At 40.7% G+C, this 25758-nt stretch overlaps 1 protein-coding gene across 15 annotated transcripts in view; it reads left to right on the top strand.

Annotated features, from left to right (window-relative positions):
* The window catches only part of LIMCH1 (LIM and calponin homology domains 1), a 282053-nt gene that overhangs the window by 183070 nt on the left and 73225 nt on the right, over positions 1 to 25758 (top strand). For 8 of the 15 annotated variants that reach the window (XM_075930516.1, XM_075930518.1, XM_006111913.3 and 5 more), the window contains 8 exons: positions 2873 to 3125; positions 3797 to 4075; positions 14300 to 14584; positions 16127 to 16381; positions 17757 to 18101; positions 19701 to 19994; positions 21423 to 21689; positions 22673 to 22708. In XM_075930516.1, coding sequence (XP_075786631.1) covers positions 2873 to 3125; positions 3797 to 4075; positions 14300 to 14584; positions 16127 to 16381; positions 17757 to 18101; positions 19701 to 19994; positions 21423 to 21689; positions 22673 to 22708 — 2014 coding nt within the window. Of the gene's footprint in view, positions 1 to 2872; positions 3126 to 3796; positions 4076 to 14299; positions 14585 to 16126; positions 16382 to 17756; positions 18102 to 19700; positions 19995 to 21422; positions 21690 to 22672; positions 22709 to 25758 lie in introns of those variants that run through there. The other 7 variants (XM_075930515.1, XM_075930519.1, XM_075930525.1 and 4 more) reach the window with 7 other exon arrangements.

Below are 25758 nucleotides of genomic sequence, written 5' to 3'. Positions count from 1 at the left end.
GATTTTGTGTTTCATAAGGTTGGAGACAGCTGTTCTATCTCGTAAATAAATACTTTATTTGGCCATCTGTGGTACTAGAGGTGATATTCCCTTCGTGCATCTACAGAGGCTCCTTGAACACTGCTTTGTATGTTGTTAGGAGCAGGGAATACTGGTCAGGCTGGTGAGATCTGCTGCCTTTTGTTCCCATTTTGGGCTCCTACAAGGGCATGTGAAAGCACAAAGATAACTGCAAATGAATTTTATAAATAGCGTCAAGGCTGAGAGCTCAAAACAAGTGACAAGAAAAATCACTGAAAGTTAAAGAAGCCCTTTGTCTTCTGACATGCTGTTATCTAGACATGTCAGTGCTTGTAGACCTGGACCCACAATCCTAGAGGCGACCAAGGGAGGAAGCAGAGGATCTGCTTTCATTTCTTCTACCATCATGGGCCTTTGCTGGTGGATCAGAGTCTGTTCTTTCAGGATCCATCTGCATGCAGGACAGAACTAAACACTAGGACAAAATTAGATTATGGCATAAAAGTAGCACTAAGGCACATGCCCCACTCCTGATTCCTATCTTGTGGCCCTGCTCAGCTTAAAAATAAGGCACGCGTCGTCATGCTAAATGCTAGTGCTTCATTAATATATTACTAGCCAGCATTCATATGCTAATTCCTCTGAACCTAAATCTGGGCAATGCAAAAATACCTGGCAAAAAGCATGTTGTGAATTCGGCTGAATAGTTGATTCCAATAGTGTGTCTAGTGGTCCTTCCTCACTCTGGTCTTTTACCCTTTTCTTATCCATCTCCAAGCAAGTACGTTTGGCATTGCAACGGAATGAACTATCCTTTACAGACACCATTCCTGACACATTTAACCCTCTTTTCTCTTTCAGTTATCCACAATCTCATCATGATTTTTTGTGAATTTATTTGTTAACCTTAATTGTTGAGCTAGATAATGCAAATACAGTTTGCGCAGTCTGATAGGTTTTCTAAATTGTGTGGCATTTTCTTCTGTTCCCTGTTTTGGAAACTTAACCTTTATAACCTGGAGTTACTCTTGGCTTTGGCAAGTTTTTGTAATAAATATACATAATTTTGCTAAGATTGTCTTGAAAGAGGTTTCCAAATCACTGGGCAGTATTTCTGCTGCAAATGCTCTTATAAAGAATAGTTGTGTTTGTGATTCTTTAGCTTTCTAAGAAAATTCTTGCCACTAAAATATTATTCACTTAGTGTTGTCCGTGAATGTGAATTTAAAAAATGGATCATGAATACCAACAAAATCAATTAGTAGCTTAAATTCACAAGAAGAGTCCGACAACTTTCTTTAACGTTGTTTGCATCTTACCTCTTCCCCTCGCACTCTGACTCTGATCTTTCCACCGTTTGTTTCCATTCTTCACCAAAAAGTACCTCCCAAACTATTTGTTCTGACCCATTCACTTCTGCCTTTTCCTTCCTTATCTGCTATTTCCAAATTATCTATCGACTTACCCTTTTCTCTTTCAGACTTAAGTTTCTACTCATGTTCTCATGTGCTAAAGTAATTGATCCATGAGCTAGTGGAGGACTGATTAGATTACCGGGGGACTGGTCTACATTACACAGTTGGGTTGACATAAATCAGTGTATGTTGACTCAGTTATGTGCACGAACACACTAAAACCTTGTTCTGCCAATGTAAGTGCCCTAATAATAATGGTAACTCCACCTCCATAAAAGGTTCTGTTGGTGCACTTAGTGTCATCGTGTAGGACTGCATTGCTTGCATTGGTTGTCGGCTGTCTTGGAGCAGTCAAAGTGACAAGAAAATTGTGCATCTAGAGCCTGGCTGCTCCCCACTCCCAGCAGGGATGCTGCCCAGAGACTACGCATGCTCCAGATAAGGGAGGCAAGTAGCCTGGACAGCTGCCCTCTCCACTTCCAGCCAGGAGCAGTGAGGCATGAAACCCCCAAAGCGGAGTTATGCAGAGACTTTCAGCCCGTGTACTACCCCTCTACAGTTGGTGGAAACGCTCCTTGTGAAGACGTGCACCACTACAGAAAAGAAGGAAAAGTGGACATCAAACAACATAGTAATTACCACAGTGGTTGTAAGTTGACTTAAAGTAGGTCAGCTTAAGGCTGTAGTATAGATCTGAGTTGCTTGGTTTACAATTGCCCCAATTATGCCTATCTTGGGGGTATCAAAATTGGCTTAGCATCATTCTGAAAAGAGATGGCATTTGCCTATTCCTGGAGAAAGTAGAGCTGGGTAGGAATGTTTTGACATAATTGTTGAAAAATGCAGATTTTCAAAACATTCCAGTTTCATTGTGACTTTCACCAGGAGCTATTTCAAGTTCAGGATAGACAAAATAAAGTTAGAGACATAGACACTCTCACCACCTCACCCAGAATAACCAGTAGTGTGGCTTTTAAGGTTGGGATGTGGCAGACCCAGGATCAAACTTGGGTTCAGGTAAACTTGAGGCTAGAACAATACAGTTGATTTTATCAAGCCTTTGAAAATGTAACTTGCTGTGACCTTTTTCTTGTATTAGGCTTTGGTTTTTGGCTGCATAAGATAGGTCCCTAAAATAAATATTTATTTGCTACTGCTTATAGGGGGTGTGCCTGGTATTTTCACTAACTGATTTAAAATAGGAATATAAATCCACTGTACCTAGCTGTGTGTTGGAAGTTTCTATGACAAATGTCATTTCAACAGGGGTTGTCCTCCTTATTTAAAAAAAGAGAAATCTCTGAAGATGTTGTAGTTATTTGTAGTATTTTGGACCATTGTTATAAAATGCTGTTGTATTTTTAAGTAAGGATTTTGTTTCCATGTTGGCAAGTTTGAGTAAAAATTATCTTTTTTTTTCTCTTATCCCTCAATAGGGAGAGGTAGTGACTCTGAGTCGGATTTGCCACATCGAAAGATGCCAGATGTGAAAAAAGATGATATGTCTGCGAGGCGGACATCGTATGGTGAACCTAAATCAGTTGTGCCTTTTAACCAGTATCTCCCAAATAAGAGTAACCAGACTGCCTATATACCAGCTCCTCTTCGGAAAAAGAAAGCTGAACGAGAGGAGTATCGAAAGAGCTGGAGTACTGCTACTTCACCACTTGGAGGAGAAAAGCCTTTCAGGTAAGGCTTTGGTCAAGATCCCGTGTCCTCCTTATTCAGTGATGTTACTTTTTTAACCTTTAACAAATCATGACCTTTAAAAGTGCACGATGCTTTGTACAACTGACAAAATAGATCTTACTTAGAACTAACTCGTAGATTTTACCCTATTGTTTCAAACAACAGAAGAGCAATAAGCCCATGAGTGAAAGGTCATGTAATACAGACTTGGATAATGTCAGTGTTGCTCACTGTGCAGTGAAATGTTGGTTGTGAATTATTCAGTGCTGCAGTACATGTTAACTGTTTAAAACTGAAATATTGGTTTGTTTAAATGACATATTTAAGAAAGTATTAAAATAACTGTCAAAAGTTTGTTTGTTGCTCTTTGTGGTCTTTGATAATGCAAGTCAGTTTTCAAGAGGTGTTTCATTTTCAGTGAATACGTCTTCATGTGATATATATTAATCAACTTAGTTATCTCTCTGTTCTTCAATTTTGAAAATAATTCTATTGTGCATCAGTTACATTAATTTAGTTTTAGCATGTACTCATATATTTTATCCTTAAGGTTTTTTATTTTAATTTGTCTTCAAAATAGCATGATTAGCCAAAATATTATTTGAAATGTTAGTATCAGCAAATGCATGCGGAAAGTAATGTACAGTAAACGACCTTGTATAACTCACTAGCAAAAATACCCCTGAAACCATAGAAGAAGAACAAAATGAGGTACCAAGAAAACATGAACAGGAGCATGTGGGATGCATGGCTTCCAGGACAAACCCCAGTAAAAGTCAAGTAGATTTCAATCAAAATGAAGGAGGTGCTACAGGTCAGTTTCCTTCAAGTAGTGGCAAAGAAACTGCAGTGCACAAGTGCAAAGACAAAGATGCAGAAGAGATCACAAAGTTACAAAGGCTTGAACAAGCTGGTATAAAGGTCATTCCAGCAGCACAACGCTATGGCAGGTTAGCTCAAAGTGTGTGGTTTTGTGCACGCTTCACATTTTAAAATGTTGCGATTGTATGGGTTTTTCCTCATTCAGCCATTATTTCTCATAACAACAACACATCTACTAAGCACTTGCATTTTCTGCTGTTTCAGTTGCAACTAATTAGATTTTAGAAAAGATTTAGGTGTGAAAAAGCTTGTGACATGGCAATCATGCATTGGAATGCTATATGGTGTTAAATACATTTGCGACACTATAACTTGGGTGGAAACAAAGTTCAAGAAACAAAAACTGCTGAGAACAAGAAAACTTGTAAAACTTCCATTTGATACCATCTTGGATTCGCTCAAAAAAACCCAAAACAAAACCTATGTTACTATATGATGCCTTGTTTGGGCGAGGGTTCTAGAAATTCTTTAATACTCTTCTTATTATTGGAACATTTCAGTAACAAGTTGCTGAATCACTCTCATTTTAAGTGGTTAATATTTTTAACTTTTTTACTAAAGGAAGTATTTAATTTTAAAGACAGGAACTATAAAATGCACTGCTTGTTAACACCTGCACCAAGTAAAGCATGTTGATATAGTTCAGCAGTCATTCTTTGACTATAGCTAACCACAGAATGGCCATCTTTATTGATCGTTTGACTGATGTTGTGTGGTTTTGTATTTTTGTTTGTTTGTTTTACTTAAGATGGTTATTTCTCTTTCTTTATATCAAAAGTCTGACAATGGAATAACTTAATCTCCTTTCAGTCACGATTATGTGGGGTCCCTCTGAAAACTAGCTGTTTCTCTTGAGGTTACCTCCCTAAGCAAAACTTTTAACTGGTATAACCAGGATAGTCCTTTAAAAATTGTGAAATGGTTTGATTAAACGGTAAGTGTCCAACTTTCTGCTTGTCCAACCTCTTATCTTCTGGAACATCAATGAAAAGTGTTCAGAATTTTATTCTCAAAAAATAAAAGCTTCATTAAGCTTGAAGTTAAAATAATAAATTAGAGATTGGGGTACAGTACTGGCAATATATGTACAGAACCCAGTTCGATGGGATCCTGACTTCAGTTGGGAACTCTAAAAGTTGTTCTACAAATAATAGCTAATGGACAACATTGGGGAGAGCTATCAAATGAAGTTATATAGTTAAATTGGAAGTATGGATGCATGTATATATTCTGCTTCCTTTGGACTTGTTTTATTATTCTAAAGGTATGCTGTCTCTTTACAAACAATAACATACTTTTTGTATATCAGTAATACACATTGTAACCAATGCGTGCATTAACTAAGACACTGAAGAGCTATATAAGATAACAGACAAAATAAGTGCTACGCTAGGACATAAGCCAAAATACTAATAAAAAGAATTTGTGATCAGCCATAAATTACAGCCCCATCCTGCCTCAGCTAATCGCAGGCTGCCGGTCAGTAGTTCAGAAACCAGAAAGATAATAGTGCAAGCACATATTGAGTCCAAGACAATAGTACTGTTTGGCAATCCAAGGTGTAACAAACAATATTTATAGCCTGTATTTATTTTTATTTTTTTTAGAGGATGCTTACAGCCTTTAGCTGTCAGTCCCCCTACTCCAATCCTGCATTTCTTTACTGATTTTTAATCTCCAAGGCTGATTGGCGTGTACACAAGTGTATGGTTCAGCAGGGATTCTGATCTCCTTCTTTTACTAAGTGCCTTTGTGCTACTTTAGCAGGAAGAAGGAGGAACAGTAATTGGTGATGCTTGTTCCCTGCTCCCAGTAGGAGCTCTCTAACTTATCAACTAAGTGCAATTCCTGCAGATGGCAGCAGGCGTGTTCAAAGGCACTAATGGCTTTCTGCACTAGCTAAACAGCTGAAGTACAAAGAACCGAGCTTGCAGGAGAAGCTCAGTTTTGCAGCCATGGGCAGTTGGTGCAGCAGGGGCTGGGGGAGGTAGGCCCCAAGTCTCACCTACAGCCTCGCCCCCTCTTCTGAGGCCCCCTTTCATGGAGAGGGGAGGAGATGGGGTAGCACACAGAGCACATAGGCCTATGTTAGTTAGTGATCCACATGGCAACTGCTTTTCTTGGCAAGTCCCTCATCAGTGAGAAGTGTTGTATCTGCAGGCCCTTTTGACCCAGGACGGAGTTCTCTCAAGGTGTTACTTATGGTGTCTGCCCTCGCTCCCCAGGACCAATGTTCTGACTCTGCCCTGAGTACGTGTGACGTAGTGCAGAGCATTCCCCTGACACTGTCGACCAGCCAACACAAGGTGTCTTCAGTGGCTCCATCCAAGAGAACCAAAAAATCAGGCAAGGACAAGTTCCCCGGAAGCCCAAACAAATGGAGGAATGCAGGAAAGAACAAGTGCTGGACAAGGTTTCAGCCTAGGTGGAGCAGAGTAATCCTGTGTGCTCCTTGCCACCCTCCCCAAGCATCCAGGTCCCTTCCACCCCGGAGGCATTCCAGGTGGCCCAGGACATCATCTTCATGCTGGTGCTGCCAATGCCAGTAGTGTCAGGGCCTCACCAGAGAGGCTGGGTCTAAAGGAAGGTTTCCTCAGACGTGATTTCCTTCTTCCTTGGACAGAAGGCCTCATGTATGGACAGGGCTGGATTAAGGCGGGGGCTAGCTGGGCAGCTGCCTGGGGCACCAACCTATGGGGGGCGCCTGATGGCATCTGTAAGGGGCGCTCGATTGCACCTGTAAGGTCCGCAGCGTGCCGGGGCATAGGAATGGCTCAAGCCGACCTTGTGTATGCATCTCTGCCATTTCCAGTGTTCAACAAGGACTTGCAGAAGATCAAACAGGACACAGCACAAGTAATACTCATCGTACCAGCATGGCCATGCCAGCATTGTTACGGCACTTCCATGAGTCTTAGTGAAGCAGCTTCTGCCTTTTGCCAGTCTACACGGATCTACTATCACAGGATCACGGCTGCTTTCTTTCTGTAAGAAGGCCTTTTTAGTGGCAATTATGTCATCTGGGAGAGTATTTGAAGTCGGAACCCCCGTACATAGTTTTTTCAAGGATAAGGTACAGCTCAGGCCTCACTTGGCCTTCTTTCCCAAAGTCATTTCTGCTGTCCGTACAGGTCAGGATATCTTCCTTCTAGTCTTCTACCTCAAGTCCCATAAGACTAGTGAGGAAAGGCACCTCAGTGCTCTGGACTTCAGGAGGGTCCTTGTTTTTTACCTAGAATAGATAAAGCCCTTTTGTAAGACCTCCCAGCTATTTGTGGTCTACTCTGAATCTTTCAAAGGTCCTCACAGAGGATTTCCAAGTGAATCATCTCCTGTATTGGGGCATGCTACAGCTTGACTGCCCTAGTTGTTGAGGGCAAATTCTCTTTGGGGGCCTTCCTGACACATATTCCCATTCAGAGCAATCAGCAAGACTGCAATGTGGTCTTTGGTACTTATGTTCATGGCCCATTATGCCATCATGCAGCAGGCCTGCGATGACACTGGGTTCAGCAAAGCAGTGTTGCTTTCAGCATGTCCTAAAACTTCTACCCATCTCCACTGATACTGCTTAGACTTACCGACATTGAGTGGTCATGAGCAAGCACTTGAAAAAGAAAAGACTGTTACCTGTTTCCATATCTTGTGTTCTTCGAGATGTGTTGCTCACGTCCATCCAATTTCCCACCCTCCTTTCCTCTCTGTCGGAGTTTCTGACAAGAAGGAACTGAAGGAGTCAGGCAGGCCCTGTAGAGCGTGGCATGTGTGTACCACTCCACGGGGTGCTGGAGCCAGTCCCCTACAGATATTACTGAAGGAAAATTTTCTGGCACCAGTGCTTGCGGCGAACACATATGCTTGTGTTGAGTGGACATGAACAACACATCTTGAAGAACACCAGTTATGGAAAAAGGTACAGGTCTTTTACAGCATGTGTTAGTAGGAAATGGAGAACAGGAAAGGAGGAGAGATGGGGCAGATAACAGGATAAAGTGAGGGAGGTAGGTCGACTTTTGTATTCTTTTTTGCCCATTCATGTTGCCCCGTCTTTGAATCGCTCCATTGTCTTCCCTTCTTCCCTTGGCTCCATTGGCTCATCTACATCATATTCAAGCTGCTTGTCCTATAATTCAAGGACATACATAGCTCTGCTCCTTCATAACTTTCTTATTCTGGACGCTTGTGTTTTTCTTCCATCTCTTCTGCTCCACCCATGATTCGAGCCTGGCTGTTTCTCCCACAAGTCTGTTTTCTTCCATACTATTTCTTATCTGTGAACACTCTCAGCTCGTCTGCAATGCATTAGCCTTTCCATGTTCCAGTCCGCTGATGACCCAAATGTGCTGTGATGCCTACAAGGTATTAAGTGGTTAATAATGGCAAACCTGAAGGGCACTGGGGATACACTATGGCCCCAATCTAGCAAGCACTTAAGCAAGTGTTCAAATGAGTTGATCGTATACCAACTATTTTTATTTATTTGTATTATCATGCATGTAAGAGCCCTAGTCATGGACCAGGACTTCATTGTGCATGGCAGGAATCCACAGTTGTTACCAAATGGTATGCATGTTGGAAATAATTTTCTGAAGGTACTACCTCTCAGTGAGAACTTACTGCTTTATCTGAAAATAATTCAGGGAGGCTGATGGAGAGAAGAAAATGGAGGGTATGGGGTAAGTTGGAGGAACCCTCAGCAAGACCCATTGACTGGAATTTGGGTTCTGTCTGAACATTAGAATACCACTGACAGAAGTAGTAGTAATAAATGTTGAGGGGCACTCTGCATTTCACAAGGCATAGTATACACACACATGCAGTTTTTTTATTACTAAAAGATTTACCTAGTGTTGCTCGAGTCATTAACTAATTTTTGGTTTTTAGAAAATAAAATGAAAATATACATGCTTCATTTAAATCATTGCTCTGGGGTAGGACTAGGGATGAGGGGTTCAGTAAGCAGGCTGCCCCAGGGAGAGAGGACTACCCCAGCCCTCTCACCACAGCAGCTTGGAACCATTTGAGAAGTGCCTCTTAATGGTCACTGCAGCTCCAGTTAGCACATCCAACGGAGGGGTGCATATCCCTTGGCTGGGGAAGGTCCAGGTTCATTTGCCCCCTGCGCTCCCTAGTCAGAGTGTGGAATCAAGTAAACAGTGCACTTTCCCCTCACTCCCTGACAAAATGAAACAGCCAGCAATGTCCCCATGTGAATGGGGGTGGGGAGAGAAGCTTGTGTCTCCATCCTGTTCTCCCTAAAGGGTGCCTGAGGGTGGGAAACTCAGGCCTGGGGCAGTCCTGGATGGGGAGGACTTTTTTTTAAAAGGGATGCAAATTAGACGTATCGCAATTGCTAATGAAGCGGAGATTCCCAAATCTCCCCCGCTTCATTAGCATAAAAATGGCTGCCACTTTTTTTCAGCACGAGCTTTGCCGGAAAAAAGCTCCAGTCTAGACGTGGATCTTTCGGAAAATAAAGCCTTTTCCGAAAGATCCCTTATCCCTCTTAAAATAAGGGATAAGGGATCTTTCGGAAAAGGCTTTATTTTCCGAAAGATCCGCATCTAGACTGGCGCTTTTTTCCGGCAAAGCTCCGTGCCGAAAAAAAGTGGCAGCCATTTTTATGCTAATGAAGCGGGGGAGATTTAAATCCCCGCTTCATTAGCAATTGCGATACGTCTAATTTGCATCCCTTTTACGAAAAAGGGATGCAATCTAGATGTAGCCTTAAAATTATAAGAGGAAGCTGTATACCTAATTTGGTGGTCCTAACTCTTGCTGTTTAGGAGTTCTTGAACAAATGGATGAATGGACAAATGCTTGGTTATATAGCAGATGTATTTGTCAGTTCAACTCCACTTCATCCATTGCTGCTTCTCTGGTATCCAAAGGAACATAACATTTAAATAAAAAGAGTTTTGCCGTACCAAGGCATCCGAAAAATAGGTTATTATTGTAATGTAATATAAATTGTATTTGTTGCTTCTTGAGGAAAACCTTTATAGCTCACCTGGCTCTGTCACGTATGAGTAATGTAATTATGCCAAGTTTGTGGCAGTAAAACGATGCATGTTGTTTTCACATCTTATGGTACTATGCAGTCAGTAGTGCTTGGATTGCTAAATGTCTCCCATGTGACTAAGAACATGTCCCTCCCATGAGGTGTACAACGTACTGTTGGCTAGGTGATGGTATTTTTTATTCCCTTTACTGACCTGAAATTGTAGAAAAAATCTGACACATTGGTAACATTCTGAAGGCAACTCATCAAAATTTACTCTCCTGAGGAATTCCAATTATTCTGTAGAGTGGAAGGTCCAGTGACTAGGGTGATAACTAATTACCTGGTTATTTAGAAGAACTAAATGCTCAATCCATGCTACACCACAGACTGTGTGTCACCTTGGGCAAGTCAATCAGTATTTTTGCCCCTGATTTCCCTATCTGCAAAACACCTCACCCTGGTGTATTGAGGATATACGCATTAGAGATACCACAGCAATGAAGCCATAGAAGTGCACAGAATATCTATAGATTCCACTGCCTTTGTGATCATTGTTAATCCATAAAACACAAAATAAAAAGAGCTCCATGTGGCATTTCCTTTTGCATATTCCTCCTGGAAATTTTCTTTGAATGAACTTAAACTCTGTTACTTCACAAACGCAAGAACTGCTCATCGCAGTGATGCATAAACCATTGCATAACCTTTTGACCTTTTAAACTAGTGGTTCTCAAACTTTTTTTTCACAGACCACTTGAAAATTGCTGAGGGTCTCCGTGGACCACTTCATGATCTTTCCAAATGTCTCTACCCCTCTGCAGCAGCTACTGAGCTGGAAAAGGGAAGTGGAGCCTCTCCCTCTCTCCCCCCACCACAGCAGCCACAGAACGGGGACTGGGAAGAAATGCTATTTCCCCAGCAGCCTGGAGCTGGGGCAAGTTGCTTCGTTCTCTGGCTGCTGCAGCCAAACTGATTTGTGGGAGTACTGTCCCCCTGTGCCTCTGCCAGAATTTTAATTGCTACATAGGATGCCTCTTCTCGTGCTCCTCTTGTCTTTCCGGGTGGCACTCTTTTCCCCTGCAGGCATCCGTTACCCCTGGCCACAGCCTTTCAAGCCCCAAATTTTCCCCCACCTCCTTTTCTCACCCCACTGCCTCCCTCCTGTCTCCTATTTTCAAGGTCACCCTCTCATCTTACATGTGCATCTTCTCCAGGCTCAGGCACTTAATTAGTCCTCCACCTGTGCAGCTCCACTAATTAGGTGGGGTGATTACTTCATTTTCTTGTGTGCACATGCCCAGATTGTGGACTACCTGAAAGGAACTTGCAGACCACTGATGGACCACAGACAACAGTTTGAGAGCCTCTGTATTAAACTGTTCATAATCACAGGAAGGTGAAGAGCATCTAATTTTTAAACAAGTGTGTGACTCCTCTGCAACGCATAAAACTGTCATTAATTCCTTCAAACTTTTCTTGGAATTACAACATTGGATTTGGAAGAAAGCCCATTGAGTTGCCTTGAATTTGAAAGATTGGGCTACTGGATAATATTACCAATATAATCAGAAGCACAATAACTTTGTGCCAATAAATATATACAAAGTTCACAGTGACTTGGAAACCTACTAGCATCTCAGGGGAAAGAGAGGCGATTTTAAATTGTTCCCATTCATTCCTTGGCATAGGCCTGGCTAACTTTTCAACACTCTCTGTGGCCCTATGGAATCCTTCTATTGCATCTTTGTTTTAAAATCTAAAATGAGAATGTTAAAGTTTGGCTGAAAAGGCAGCTGGAGCTATATATGGTCAAGAGATAAAAATGGGTTTGAAATAATCAGAAAACTTAAATTTAAAAAATTACAGTAAACAATTTTAACAGTATTGATTGTAAAAATAGGGGAGAAAATGTGCAGACTCTTGAGCTGTTGCCATTATTTTAGTGGCTTCATTTGACCATTTTTTCTAATTTAGATGGTGTGCAGTGTGGAAAAATGAGGCATGAGATCTGAACCCTGTAATATGACTACTGTATATTAATCTATCTTGTAACACTCTAAAAATCTAGATAAATAAGCTTTTAATTTTTTTCCGGTGAGTATAGATATATGTAAAATATTTTTCATTAACTTCTCATGTAAAAAGTGATTCAGATTGGATGGGCATAGTTCATAATTTAGAAGTACAGGCAGTCCCCGGGTTACGTACAAGATAGGGACTGTAAGTTTGTTCTTAAGTTGAATTTGTATGTAAGTCGGAACTGGTACATATTGTAGGGGAAACTCTAGCCAAACATTTCTCCAGAGCTCAGTTTTATTCTCCCACACCTCATGTTTTGTTGCGGATTTTCAAAAGAAAATGCAGGTGTTTTCTATAGCTCACCCACGTTTCCCAGTCATAGCAGAGACTTGGAATTAATGTGGCTTTCTCAACTAAAAGTTTTATATATGTTCAGATGTTGTGATTGTGAATACCTGGAGAGGCAGTCTGCTCAAGGCAAGGCTGACCTTGAAATTTGATATCTGTGGCTTCAGTTGAATGGCTTGTGTAAAATTTGGAAGAGCAGCTCAGAGAAAGACCTCTCTCCTCACAGCAGCTTGAAGGGAAAAGTCCTCATGGCAAACAGAAAGTCAGGCTTGCAATGTATTGTCAGCCTTAGGCTACTTATTGCTTAAAGTGCCTTCAAGAAAGTGAGGGTGATTCTCTTGTTGTGTGAGAGTTTTATTTAAAAGTTTTTCTGTGTGTTATTTTAACAGGTCAGTTAATCTCTTACATTCATAACTCTCATGTAGTTTATTGCTGTGCGATAGTATGAAAAACAGTTAGGTTAACTAGGTAAGTAACTAGGCAGTTAGGAAGCATTACAGATTGCTTACAATAAATTTGATATGCTCAAAATTTTTTTAACCTTTTATTTATTAAAGGAACAAGTTACTCATTTGCTATAACAGTGGTTTGAAATGCTTGATTGAAATATAGTGATGAAATTCATATTTATGTTGTATAGAATTTATTTCTCTTGTGCTTTATAAAACTTACATATTTTAAAAATTTGTCATTTTTTATGTAAAAGACATGAATGTAATGAGAACAGGATGTGACCAAATTGAAGAGAAAAAATCATTTAACAGAATGTAAACCATGAAAACTTTATAATTTATATTTGTCTGTAGTTAGTAAAATAAGTAATTAATTAAACAATAAATATCCTAAGAGGTGGATTATTTACCGTGGTGTAGTGAAGAGGGTGTGTGGGGGGGGGGAAGAGTTGCCCCCGGGTGCCACGCTAGTGGGGCGCCAATTTAGTCTCCCTCCACTCCCCCTGTCATCCCTCTGCTCGCCTGCTCCTTCTCTGCCCACAACTGCCGGTTGGAGCCGCCTCCGTCCCGCCTCTCTGCTCCCAGCCTGACCTTCCTCCACCTCAGCCGGAGGGGTTAGTGTGTGTGTGGGGCCCGTCCCCAAACTGGAGGGGGTGGGGTAAGACATGGTACAAGCTCTTCTCTCCTCCCCCCCTCTCCCGGGGTCAGGCATAACACCCTCGCTGTGTGTCTGGTTGTAATGATTAAAAAAAAGTTAACTTTTTGAATGTGTGTCTACTCTAATTAAGAAATTATTGTCTGTCCCTCAATTATTTCCCTCAACTGAGAAGATTTAAATTAATAAAAAATGAAAAAATGCTTGCTTAAACATATTATTATCCATCAGAATTATAAAAAACAAAAATCTAGGTTAGTCAAGTCTAAATAAAGAGGGACTCATTTCTACTTTCTTTTCAAAAGAAATTTTCTGCTTCTTGCTTTACATAGGGGGAAAAGGAAAATATCAAGGGAGGGGAAAGGCACAATTCTAATGACTGTCCAGAGCACAGAAAAATGGCAGTTCCCTTTAGAAGCCAGAATGCTCAATTCTAGGTATCCCAGGATTCTACAGTGATAACTGGAAACAAGATTGGTAGTTTTATATTAAAGCTATTTTCTGTTACCTAAAGTGTCTAAGAATAATGTCACCACTTGTGAATGGCTAAATGTATAATTTGGAGCCTGTGTTCTCTACTTTTCCATTATTACTTTAGCTATGGATGGAAAGGATCCTTCTAACTGTTCATGTTTGGAACTGCAGTTGACCTTCATGATAGCTCTCCTCAAACAAATAAATGAAGGCCTCATCTAAACTAACAGCAGTCTTGAGCACATTTGACTAACAGCACTTATTTTATGGTCTGGAAATGAATGTTGACATTTTCCCCCTTACCGTATCTGGAATTCCATTTAATTTTGCTCTGTGTCAGTCAAAAGCAAATATGTGAAGATAGTAAACCGACCCCAGACATCATCCTTCACAAGCAGAAACCTTCTGTGATACATTGTCAAGGAAAGGATTCTGGATCAGAAGACGAAGCAATATGCAGAGTTCCTGATCTAGAAAAGGATGACTTTGCAGCCCGGAGAGTAAGACTGAATCAGCCCAAAATTCCAGTAACATTTAACCAGTTTTCAGTTGGACCCTATACAAAAAAAGATAAACTGGAAGGTGCTAAAAAATCACCACAGAAGGAAAACCTGGAATTTGTCAGGTGTGCATACTAGCTTTCTCTGTTTATTGCAATATTTAATTTTAAGTGAGATAATATTATTTAGTAGCTAAGACCAATCTGGCCCAACATTTCAATAGAGGATAAATAAACATTCATAAAATTCACATGAATTCTCCATTATTTTTTAAATTTTAATCGAGAATCTTTTTTAAAAAAACCTCTAGTGTTTGCAGTTAAAACATAGTAGAATTGCACTAGAATTTGAGAACTGCAAAGTGCAGTGACTCAAAACTTATAATAAAAAAGAAAAGCACACTGCATGTTTTCAGTGTCCAAAGTAAGAGAAGTCTGGCAATGAATATAAATACTGAAAAGTAAATTTAGAATGTAAGTTTTTCAGTTGCAATCATCTAATGAAAATTTGTAATATAAATAAGGAAATGTTTGTTGTATTATATATGGCTTTTAACTTAACCCAGTTCTTTGAATCTATGTAAAGAAAGGGCCAAATTCTGTGCTTGGTTATGTAGTTATAGCACACTGAACTACTTGAGAGATGGGGCCATGTAATTAATGGTGGAATTTATTTAACATTAAATTGGAACCAATCTATTTCCAAAATAATGACTCTCCAGATATTTCAGTCCAATTCTATACTGGGTTTAAGAAAAGCTATCTATTCTGTAGACACTTCTGTTAAGCAACCATCTTCTGCAGTACATAAGTCTATCTGGTTTTGTTTGTTGATTGTACTATATGAAGCATTTTTAGATAGTGTATGGAGTGTGTGTGTATAAAATAAGTGTAGATCTGCAGGTCTGGTGTAAAAACCTGCAATGAAAAATGGAGAGTAGTACAAATATTTATTTTATAATCCTTTATTTTATTATTTGTGTGTATTCACACTAGATCTGTATTGAATTCTAAATTTGAAATAATACAGGTAACATTAAGCCTACCATGAGATTCTGTCACAATGTGTGTTAGGTGTTCAGCATTTTTAAAATAAGTTTAGATTAGGGTTTCAGTAATATAAAATATTCCCCCAGTCAGTAACAGTATGGCTCATTGACATTTCTAATAAGCATTCTGACATATGAGTAATGTCTTGGCAGGGTATTTGGAGAATATACCACATTAGAAGCCTAGAATTTGGCATCTTGCAAAGCTAATGGACATTGCTCTATACAAATTATTTTAAAATATTAATTCTCCTGCTCTGGTACATTCAGGAACACAACTTGAAATCATTAAATGATTTTAATAATAAGAGAATTGGGCATTGTGACTATCAGAATGAACCTCATTACGAACTAAACACTGTTGCAGTGATTCCAGATTTACTTGTCTGGGTTAAACTCAAAACTATAATCATCCAATGAAACTGTCTTGTTAGAAATCACAGGGTAGTCTAAATGAAACAGTCACATGTTTGCTCAAAGAAACCCCCAACCTTTTTATCTTATTTATCATTTTAGTTTGCTTGTATATGCTGAGCCTCCATTATTGGCATTCTACTTATCATTGTCTAACCCCTCAAAATGGCTTTTTCTTGCTGATTTGCAATGTGCATTAAATTAGAGCAAACCAGGTACATATGTCCTCAGCGAGGCAAGTTGTGATACACAAAGAAAACCCATTCCTGCAGCCTCAGGATAAGGAGTTGGAGGAAGAGGAGCAGGTGAAAGTGCCTGATATTCAAAGAGATGACCTAGCTAAACGAAGGACTCAAAGTAACTTTACCCAGCAACGAGAATCTCAAGTGTTTGTGAAAGCTTCCATAACAGAAGCAGATTTGGAGACGTGGGACAGACTGAAAGTGTCTGAGGAGCTCAGGTATGTTGTTTTCTGGGGCTATAGGTGAAGGTGGAATGGCAGTAGGGGAGATATATGTTTGACTCTGTCAACTGGCTTTTATTTTTAACTTGAATAGAGCTGTTGAAAATGGTTCTTTAAATACAATCTAGAGCTTAACAAATATGCAGAAGTGATTTGGAACTCCTCTGGCAAAGAATAGCAGTCCTTCACCAGCTTAGTTGTGGGCATTCTAGCCAAATGTCATCATCTTTCTAGCCAAATGTCATCATCTTTCATTTGCTTAGTTATTGGATGATTTCAGTCCTAAGAAAAGCCACCACACTAACTGTCTACATTTGTGATAGAAGTGTGAGTGTGATGATGCCAACGTCCTGCAAACTCATTTTGACCGCCTCCAAAATATCCTCCTTCTGCAATTAAGACTCAATTTAGAACCTGAACTGTTAAGGATAGGCAAAATTCTGGGTTTCGGCTTAAACCCACCCCCTCTTAAATTGGAAGGAATTTATATTCCATTTTCATCCTTAGCTTCACTGTGTACACCACAATATTCAGAGCCGAATTAAAATTATTTTCTTGGCATTGAAGAGAAGGCATAGAGAGCACCTTATGCAGGGTTTCCCCAGGGCCAGCCCAAGCCATTTGTGCGCTCCGGGAGCGCGGCGCTACCCCCGGGAGTGCGACGCATGTACACCCTGGGTGCGCGGCACATGCACGGTGCCACCTCTACCCAGCCCGGCAGCTCCGCGCGGCGCCCCTACAGTGGGGCACCCCGGGTGGTAGCCCGGTCAGCCCGTACCTTGGGGCCAGCTCTGGGTTTCCCAGCCTATGGATCAGGACCCAAATATGGGTTGCCATTACATTTCAGAATGGTCACCAAGTGTCTCCCTAGGTGGCTCTGCCTTCCCTCCTCCTCCCGTTTTTTAATTGCCTTCGGTCAGCAAGTTTTCCTGAATTGTCAAAATGGGTCCCCCTCTGGAAGAGGTTGGGAACCACTGACCTAATCTTCAGTGAAAGAAGCAGCTATTGTATGGCTGTCTGCATTCCCTGAGAATAAGAGGGGTCTGCTGGCTCAGGGGGACATGTCAGTTTAGATTTGGGCATGACCATGGATCCACATCTTGTGTTTAGGGTATTGGTGTGTCATATGCTATACTCCTAAAGAGTAGAGGGCGAGAGCAACCAGAGAGCATGCTTCCCACAGTTTTTCTTGAGGACTTAGTCTATCTCTTGGCTTCCAGCCACATGGACAGTTCACCTCCTTTTATATATTTGGCTCTAAGCACTCTCATTATACACACAAGGATGTTTGCTAGGCTGCTTGTGATTTTTTTTTTATTTTTTTTTTTGCCTTCTAACTTCCTTTGATTCCTTTGTTTCTGGTTCTGACTAGTGAAGAAGACATCAAATGCTCCCAGGATCTGGAACCATCTGCTGAAATTGCAGCAGAAGCAGCTGTTCGTGATGATTTTGCCAACCGCAAAGCAAGAGCATACAAAAAGGCTTCTGGCCCCAAGCAGAGGTTTGTACACTTCGGGCCAGTAACTGAGATTGACCAACTGAAATGGGAGAAGCTTAGTATTGCCAGGGCTGCATCCAACAGTGAAACCACAGAGGAAACTGGGAGGGAAAGTGCTAAGACACAGACGTGTTGTGAATCCTTTGCATCTGCCACAGCCTGCAGCCTCACTAACGCCGGACATAATAATGAAGTCTCCAGGCCACAAAATGATTCCAGGTATTTAATATTGGCTAAGAAACAGGTTACTGAATCCAAAATGAAGCCGCTTCTTGCATGATGCTGACTGGCATGCATGAGGAACGATGTCCTAGCGTAGTTAGAAGCTTCTTATGCATACAGGCTCATTCAGCATTTTGAAGCTGTAATAAATTATCTGGTGTCTTCACAGCATCTAAAAGAGAGAATGAGACCTAGGGTCACACAGCGAAGCATTGTGCAAACTTATTGAGATTTTCACTTGAATTTTTTATCCGTATCAAATCACCAGTTCCACTAGGAATCTGATTAGCTAAGCCTGCTTCTTTTTTGAATTCCAGGGGTTTTGTTTCATGTCCTACTTACGTATTTGATGTAGTGCAGCTTTCACGCCATATTCTGGCAATACTGATTTTTTTCACCCTTGAAGATTATATTTATTTTTCCTTTGAAGATCGGTGGAATCTTTTGAAGGGTATCTATTAAAAGTGAGACATACTGGTTATGTGACTGTGTTTCTGGCATTTAGCTAGGAAAGACTTAAAGTGCTAAGAAGTTACACACTTTGACCAGAATTTACATTCAATTGGCTTCAGTTTCTGTAATCATTCAGCCTATCATCATAGTAAAAAATTGCTAGTTGACACCATTAGCAAATTACTCATTCAAGTAAGTTCATTTATTCCAAAGCATGAGTAAAATTAAATATAAAACCATAAAAATGGATCTCTCTTTTTATCACTCACATGTTTCACTTCATCTGAGATCTCTTCTTTTCACCCCTGCTCTCAATAATTTTTCATCTATAGTAAGATAATATGGTCAGGTAAAGATGAATATTGACAAAGAATCCAGTTGGCTGCCTGTGTTGTGTCTCAGAAGCAAAGTCCAGACGGAGTGAATGGCATGAAAGCAGGGAGGAAGAGCTTGACGGAAGTTCATCAAACATTGAGAGAGATGATATGAAGGCTAGAAGGATGGGAACCTTTTGGAGGCAGACTAGCCCAGTTTGTATTCCACATGCTTCCATGACAGTTATCCATCATCTACTGCAGCAACAAAAAGAAGCAATTTCTGAGCGAGACTTGAAGACTCCATAGAAACCAGAACAGAGGATGGAAACCAGAAAACAGCTTTCTGCTTGCTTTGCATGTGAAGCTGAGTCAGTCTGTGATGCCCTTCTCCTTTTATCAAATAAGGGAAGCTAAGGGGCATTCTACTCATTTCATATGCAATTGTGGCATGTGTTCAGCTCTTGAAATTATTTACAAGACTGTATCCTCTGTACATAAAACTGTTTTCTTCATTACACGTAATGACTTCGATTGCTAATTGCAGTGTAGCATGGACATGGTTATTCATCCTTTGGGTGGTGTTTTTTTTTTTCAATCTATGCTGCTTCATCCAGATTTTATTAAGGCTTCTAAATGAGTAATTGCTTACCTATAAATATGGGTTGCATAAAAATCTCTTTCCTCATTTGCTTAAAAGAATAGCATATGTCATGCTGTTCATTGCAGTTGCCTCTTGTTCACAGTTCCTGTGCTGCTGCTAAAAATGTTAGTTTTCCATCTTTTTCAATGCTCTTCTGAGTAATGGTGCCTAAAATTACCTCACCAGCAGTTTGCCCTTGAATTACACAAAGGAACAACAACGTGGAACACTGTCTCCTGTCTCTGTGGGCAGCAGTGTTACAAGAGAAGAGGAAGATCATGACCTGAATAGGGGTGGGACAAAAAGCCAAGTGAGAGTTCCAGATCTGGAAAGAGATGATATGATGGCAAGAAGAACTGGAGCATTTCTAAAACAGCCCGGACCCTGTATAAAACAGTTCCTTCCTGTTCCTTTTTCAAAGCATCAGAGTAGCCAGGAGAGAACTAAGCAGCTTGTAAAGCCTGAAAAGAAAGCGAAGAGGTAAAGTTATTCTGTTCCAATAGCATCTTTCTTCCCTGTAAGTGCATCTTGGAGGCAAATTTTATGTTTCACTGAAGTATGTTAAAAGTTATCTTTAGGCCTGCAGACAAGGGGAGGCAGAAGGGCAACAGCAGGAACTTTGAGCCCTTTTAAATTGCTGCTGGAGCCCTGGGAAACATATTGCACTCTCTGGCCAGTGCAGAGGGCTGCCTAGCCCCAACACTCATCCCTTCTGCCTGAGGCCCTGCCCCCACCTGGAGCACAGAGCCCCCCCTCTCTTTCCTCCCTGCCTCTCCTCCCCCACTCCCACCGCCTTGCCCAGCCAGGCTGTCAGTCCCACTGGTTATCTTATAACCTTCTGTTTCCAAATATAGTCACACTTACACTAGATAGGATTATTTATAAGAACTCTCATGTTTCAGGGCATAACCCAACTCTCAATTTCAGAAGTTAAGAACCACCTGCCCCCACCCATAGGTAGATTGTTCTTCCATATTATCCAGTTCAGAATTCTTGCATCTTCCTATAAAGTACCTGGAACTGACTACTGTTGGACACAGGATACTGGACTAGATGAACCACTGGCCCAATTAAGTCTGGTAATTACAGTATCCTAATAATACACTAATTATATCTAGAAGTTCTAGATAAATTATAATTAGTTATTATTAAACCCATGTTTTCCAGCAAAAGAACCAGGAGAGTCCATAATGAAGATAGTGATTTGAGGAGTATTGATGATATTCAATAAATTAGGTAGCTGAGCAGGGCTGACATGGTATCAGCTACTGAGCAAAAGATGTAGCTGCTGGGACTAGATCCCTTTTAATCAGGCTTTAAGGAAATCTGTAAGTGCATTGCTCTAGGTGAATAGGGCTGTGTTGGAAGAGTGGAGATTTAGCCTAGTGAAAATCATTGTATCTGCAGGCAATCAAGCGTAGCTCCAAAATGAGCTTTGAAGGGACCTTACTATTCAGCTTTAGATGGTGGTTAAAATGCAAAGATGGTGATTGAAAGGGAAAAGATACACAATGGCTGCATCATTGTCTAGATTCTATCCTGAGAGTCCATTTCCCTGGTCCTGTATCTAGCTAGGATGGGAAAGGCTTGTCCCCCTGAGTGGATACAGAGTAATTTGAGTTTGAGAGAACCTGGTGCTGATGTAGCTTAATTAAAATAAATGGTGGTAAGTCAGGTTTACATCTTTGAATGAAGCAAAGAAGGCTGAAGTTCCTTCTAGGTTGGTGTAGCAGACTTAGTTCTTACCTCACTCTCAAAATTCCACTCTGCATGCCAATAATACCTTTAGCTTGTAAATTCTATCTGATACTTCCTGGCTCGTTGGGATATGTGACAGTATCATATATGTGTGTATAGAATAAACCACTTCTCCTAATAATAAACTAAAATTTTAAATTGCTTCCTTAGCACAACCACTGCCACCGGCTCGTTCACATCTGAAAAGTGTCCACAAATCTGTGCTAACAGTCCCCAGAGACTGGCAGTGCAGCCTCTGAACAGAGAAGAAAAAGAACAAGATAGACAACATCTCCCTGATACAGGACAAGATGTGGCTTCCACTGTCCACATGAGTAATCATAATCTTGATCAAATTCACCCAGATCAAACTTCACAGCTTCAGGAAGTTCCTGCGAGAAATAAAATATTATCTTCGTGCAGAGATGAACTGCAAACGTGAGCTCTTTACTATGTGAATCACAGCTTCTATTGTGCAGCCCTCTGTGTCCTGTTAAGAGTGTGTGCACACTACAGAATTTAGGTTTTGCACTTGCCTGGCTTATTTTAGTGTGGACTGCAAACACTGTGTCTCAGTAATGTACTCTTTTGAAACTAATAAAATAGTTGCAAGTGCGGCATTGATTTATTTTCTATAGACAATAGAAGAAGATATTTGACTATTGAAAGTGTAAAATACCAACAACAACAAAAACCCAAAAAACCAAAACCTTGTGAAAAAGATTTGGAAGCAGTTTTGTCTGAAGTTTCCAGAAAAAGCAAGATACTGAAATTTTTAGACTTGTATATTTTGCTTTTTCTTGAATAGAAAGTGAATCTGGTAAGGATGCTGATTGGTATTCTGGATATTCTTCCATGATCAAAAGAAATACAAATGTCATATGCATGAGTCTAATAGCAAAGTATGGTGCACTTTTGTGAATAACACTGGCATATGTTGTGTCTAAATTCGAAGGATGAACTTTTTCTCTTGTGAAAAAGTGTGGAGATTTGCCTCTCTCATTGTGCATGATGCTTTTTTTGCCAGTTTTCAGTACTGATGATTTTGAACACCTGTATTATGGAATGTTTTAGCAGAGTTTGTATGTCTAGATTAATTGCATGTATCTGTAATACAATATTTAACATAATACTATAGTCTCCAGCAGGTGCTACTTTCTACAAACAATATCACATTGTATTTCACCACAGCTTTTATATTTTGGAAAAAAGTGGTTTTGTTTTTACATAGTTTCCTAAATGTGATTGGGTAAGTCCCATTTGTAATTTGTATAACCTCAGCGTGCCATATTTCTTTTTCAGCCCACTTGATTGATGAAGAGGTTTGGGGTTCAAATTAAAATTGCCCAGTGGTATGGCTTTGATTGCAATTGATACTTCATGTTTGTACCAAACATCTAATTTTATATTTGGTCTTGTAGATTCGGCCACAGAACTGCTGTGTCTGATGACGCAGAGTAAGTTGTCTTACGCTCACAGGGTTGCTTTAAATAAGTTAAAGTGCATGCTTTTTATACTTAATACTAATTTCAAAAGCAGTTGATGCATTATTATTTTGATGCATTCTGACACATAAATGTTTCAGAAAAGCACTTAAAAGCGGAATGCAATATGTGTTTATATTGCAGGAAAGAACTAAAAATAACAGCATTACACTGCTATGCAGCTGCTGCTTTAAAAAACTTGGGGTGTTTTTTGGTTTTTTTGTGTGTGTGTGGGTTTGGAACATTTCAAATCCACTACTAGTAAAGGAAGTTAGAACTAGATCTCAGAAACGTCTTGGGAAGTTTTGATTCTGGATTGGTAAACTGACGAGTCAGCTATGTAGCTTGACTGGTTGAAAAATAAAATAAAAAGTAGTGTAAATTAAGTTGTTTGGTAACCTCCAAATATTAATTAGGAAAGTAAATCTTTAAATTGCTTATTAGTCATGCAAAAACCATCTCTTTAAATCATCCAGGTTGGGCCTATTCATAACCTATGCAACTTCACTGGATTCCCCATTCCCATACTTTGAGATTTTTCTTAATTTAAGGCTAGAACTATGATGTAGAGATGTGTTGCTTAGAAGAAAACTCACTTACCTTTTTTTGTTTGGGATTAAAATATAATTTAAAAAATAAGTTAAGTGAAAAGTGTAGTTACTTATCACCTCTCTTATGAAATTCTCTGATGTGCTGAGGGTCATATCTCACAGAATCATTAGTGTTCATATGTATGAGTAACATGGGAGTAGTCAGAGGACCAGATGATATTTGACAATCCTTGTGATGCCATGTCAGGGCAACAGATGGGTGCCTCGTACCCCTCAAAAGAGAATCTCCATCCACCACTGTTCTTTGCTTTCTCCTAAAAGTGGTAACTGCAAACCTCCTAGCCTTGGGGTACGTAGTTTCTTCTCCTTCACCTCAAAGGATGGTTCCTCATTGCTCATTGCCAGGGCAGCATATCGGTCTTCCGTCACCATGTTGGATGGGTTGGGAGCAAGGGTGAGGCACTGCCTGTTGCCAAAAGTAACCAGCTGCCAACATCCTCCCTGTGACAGAGCCATATTCTCCTCCCCCAGTGGGTTGATAGTAGTTCTGGATAGCTTCCTCAGCATTCAATGTCTCCATGTGAATACTCTTGAGGAATGCCTTGTGGGCCCAGATGTTCCTCAGCCTATCCATCTCCTTCTGTAGTTCTCCCACCTGCTTCCTGAGAGTTTCCACCAGCAGGCATCTTTCCCACTGAATGGTCCCCCCAGCCTAGTTTTAAAACCTTCATAAAGGTGTCCTGTGAAGGTTTTATTGGCATGGGATTGAGAAGGAAATTGGAAATAGCAAAGTTATGAGTGAATTTTGCTGTTCGTTCCAATCTCGTGCAGATAAAAATCCTTTAACCTTTACTATCATCCATTCTGAACATGCCAAATTTTATTTTACCAGTATTTTAAGAGATTATTATTATTTTATTATTATTATTTTTATTTTATTGCATCCTTCCACCTGTAAGCTAAAGGTCTTGGCTGGCAGGAAACCAACAATAAGGTCGCAGAGGGAGGAATAAAACAAACTAATACATACAAAACAATTTTGGAAGTTGCATAAATGCACTTTTCTAAACATAGAAATGCCACAGGTTTTAAGCCCCATTACCTTGAGACATGCCAGGGAAGCAAGTGCTTTGTGTCCATGTGGGAAGCTGGAAACTCTCCTTCTAGTAGCATAAAAACTCCTTTTTCTAGATCTGATGGGTCATATGCTTATTGGATAGTTGAGTAACCACTCAACTAGTCACCACCCTTTGCTGCCTCTATCAAATAGAGGCAGCGGGGGGAGGGAGGGGCCGAGGAAGGAGGGAGAGCAAGATCTGGCAGCAGCCCCTGTCCGTGGCCAACCCTGGCCACTGTGAACACGGGCTACTTGGTGACACTAGCTCCTGTTCGCGGCAGACAGTCTGCTGGACTCAGCACGAGCCGGGACCGAGCATTCCCAGCTCACGCTGATCACTGCACCTCTGCATTTTAAATGTAGTAAGAGCCCAGCAGCTCTTACTACATTTAAATGCAGAGCTGCAACACTGGTGATTCCGGAATCGGCTCCTGGAGCTACCTCCACTGCGGCTCTGCACAGCAGCACTTATCAACTAATTGTATAGTTGATAGAAATTGTATCAACTATACAATTAGCCAGATAATCACATTTTAATGTGCTTAGTTTATCTTGACCTTCCTAACTGCCCCACATAGGCTGTAGGAAGGACAATAAAGCTCAGGCGGTTGATATTTTCTCTGGCTACATCTACACTGGCACCCTTTTCCGGAAATGCTTAAAACGGAACAGTTTTCCATTATAAGTATTTCCGGTAAAAGCATATCTACATTGGCAGGATGCTTTTCCGGAAAAGCATTTTTTCCGGAAAAGTGTCCATGGCCAATGTAGACACGCTTTTCTGCAAAAAAGCCCCGATCGTCATTTTCGCGATCGGGGCTTTTTTGCAGAAAAGACTACTGTGCTGTCTACACTGGCCCTTTTCCGGAACAGTTTTTCCAGAAAAGGACTTTTGCCCGAACGGGAGCAGCATAGTTTTTCCGGAGAAACACTGATAATTTTACAGTAGCTCGTCATTGCTTTTCCGGAAAAGCAAGCGGCCAGTGTAGACAGCTCGCAGCTTATTCCGGAAAAGAGGCTGCTTTTCCGGAATAAGTGGCCCAGTGTACACACAGCCTCTGAGTGTGTCAGTACTGCAGTTGAAAATCCATGGCTGGCCTGTCCCAGATGATTCAGGTTTTGTAGGGCAGAGGCTACGGGGCTATTTAATTACAGGATAGAACTTCTGAGCTCCGGATGTCTCCCTATTACCTTGTAGGTTCCTAGTGCCTGGGCTCCAGCACAAGCCCAGAACTGCAATGAGACTGTGAGCCTCAGTCAACTGGCATGCACCAGTCCTGGTGTTTAATTGCAGTATGGACATACCCTCTGTGAAGACCATGTGTTGTGTTTCTTGAGAAACCACCAATGCTAGT

This window comes from Pelodiscus sinensis, chromosome 5 (genome assembly GCF_049634645.1).
Source record: "Pelodiscus sinensis isolate JC-2024 chromosome 5, ASM4963464v1, whole genome shotgun sequence".
NCBI lineage: Eukaryota > Metazoa > Chordata > Testudines > Trionychidae > Pelodiscus > Pelodiscus sinensis.
The sequence above is the reverse complement of the archived record's forward strand: the minus strand, read 5'-3'. Positions and strand labels throughout refer to the sequence as shown.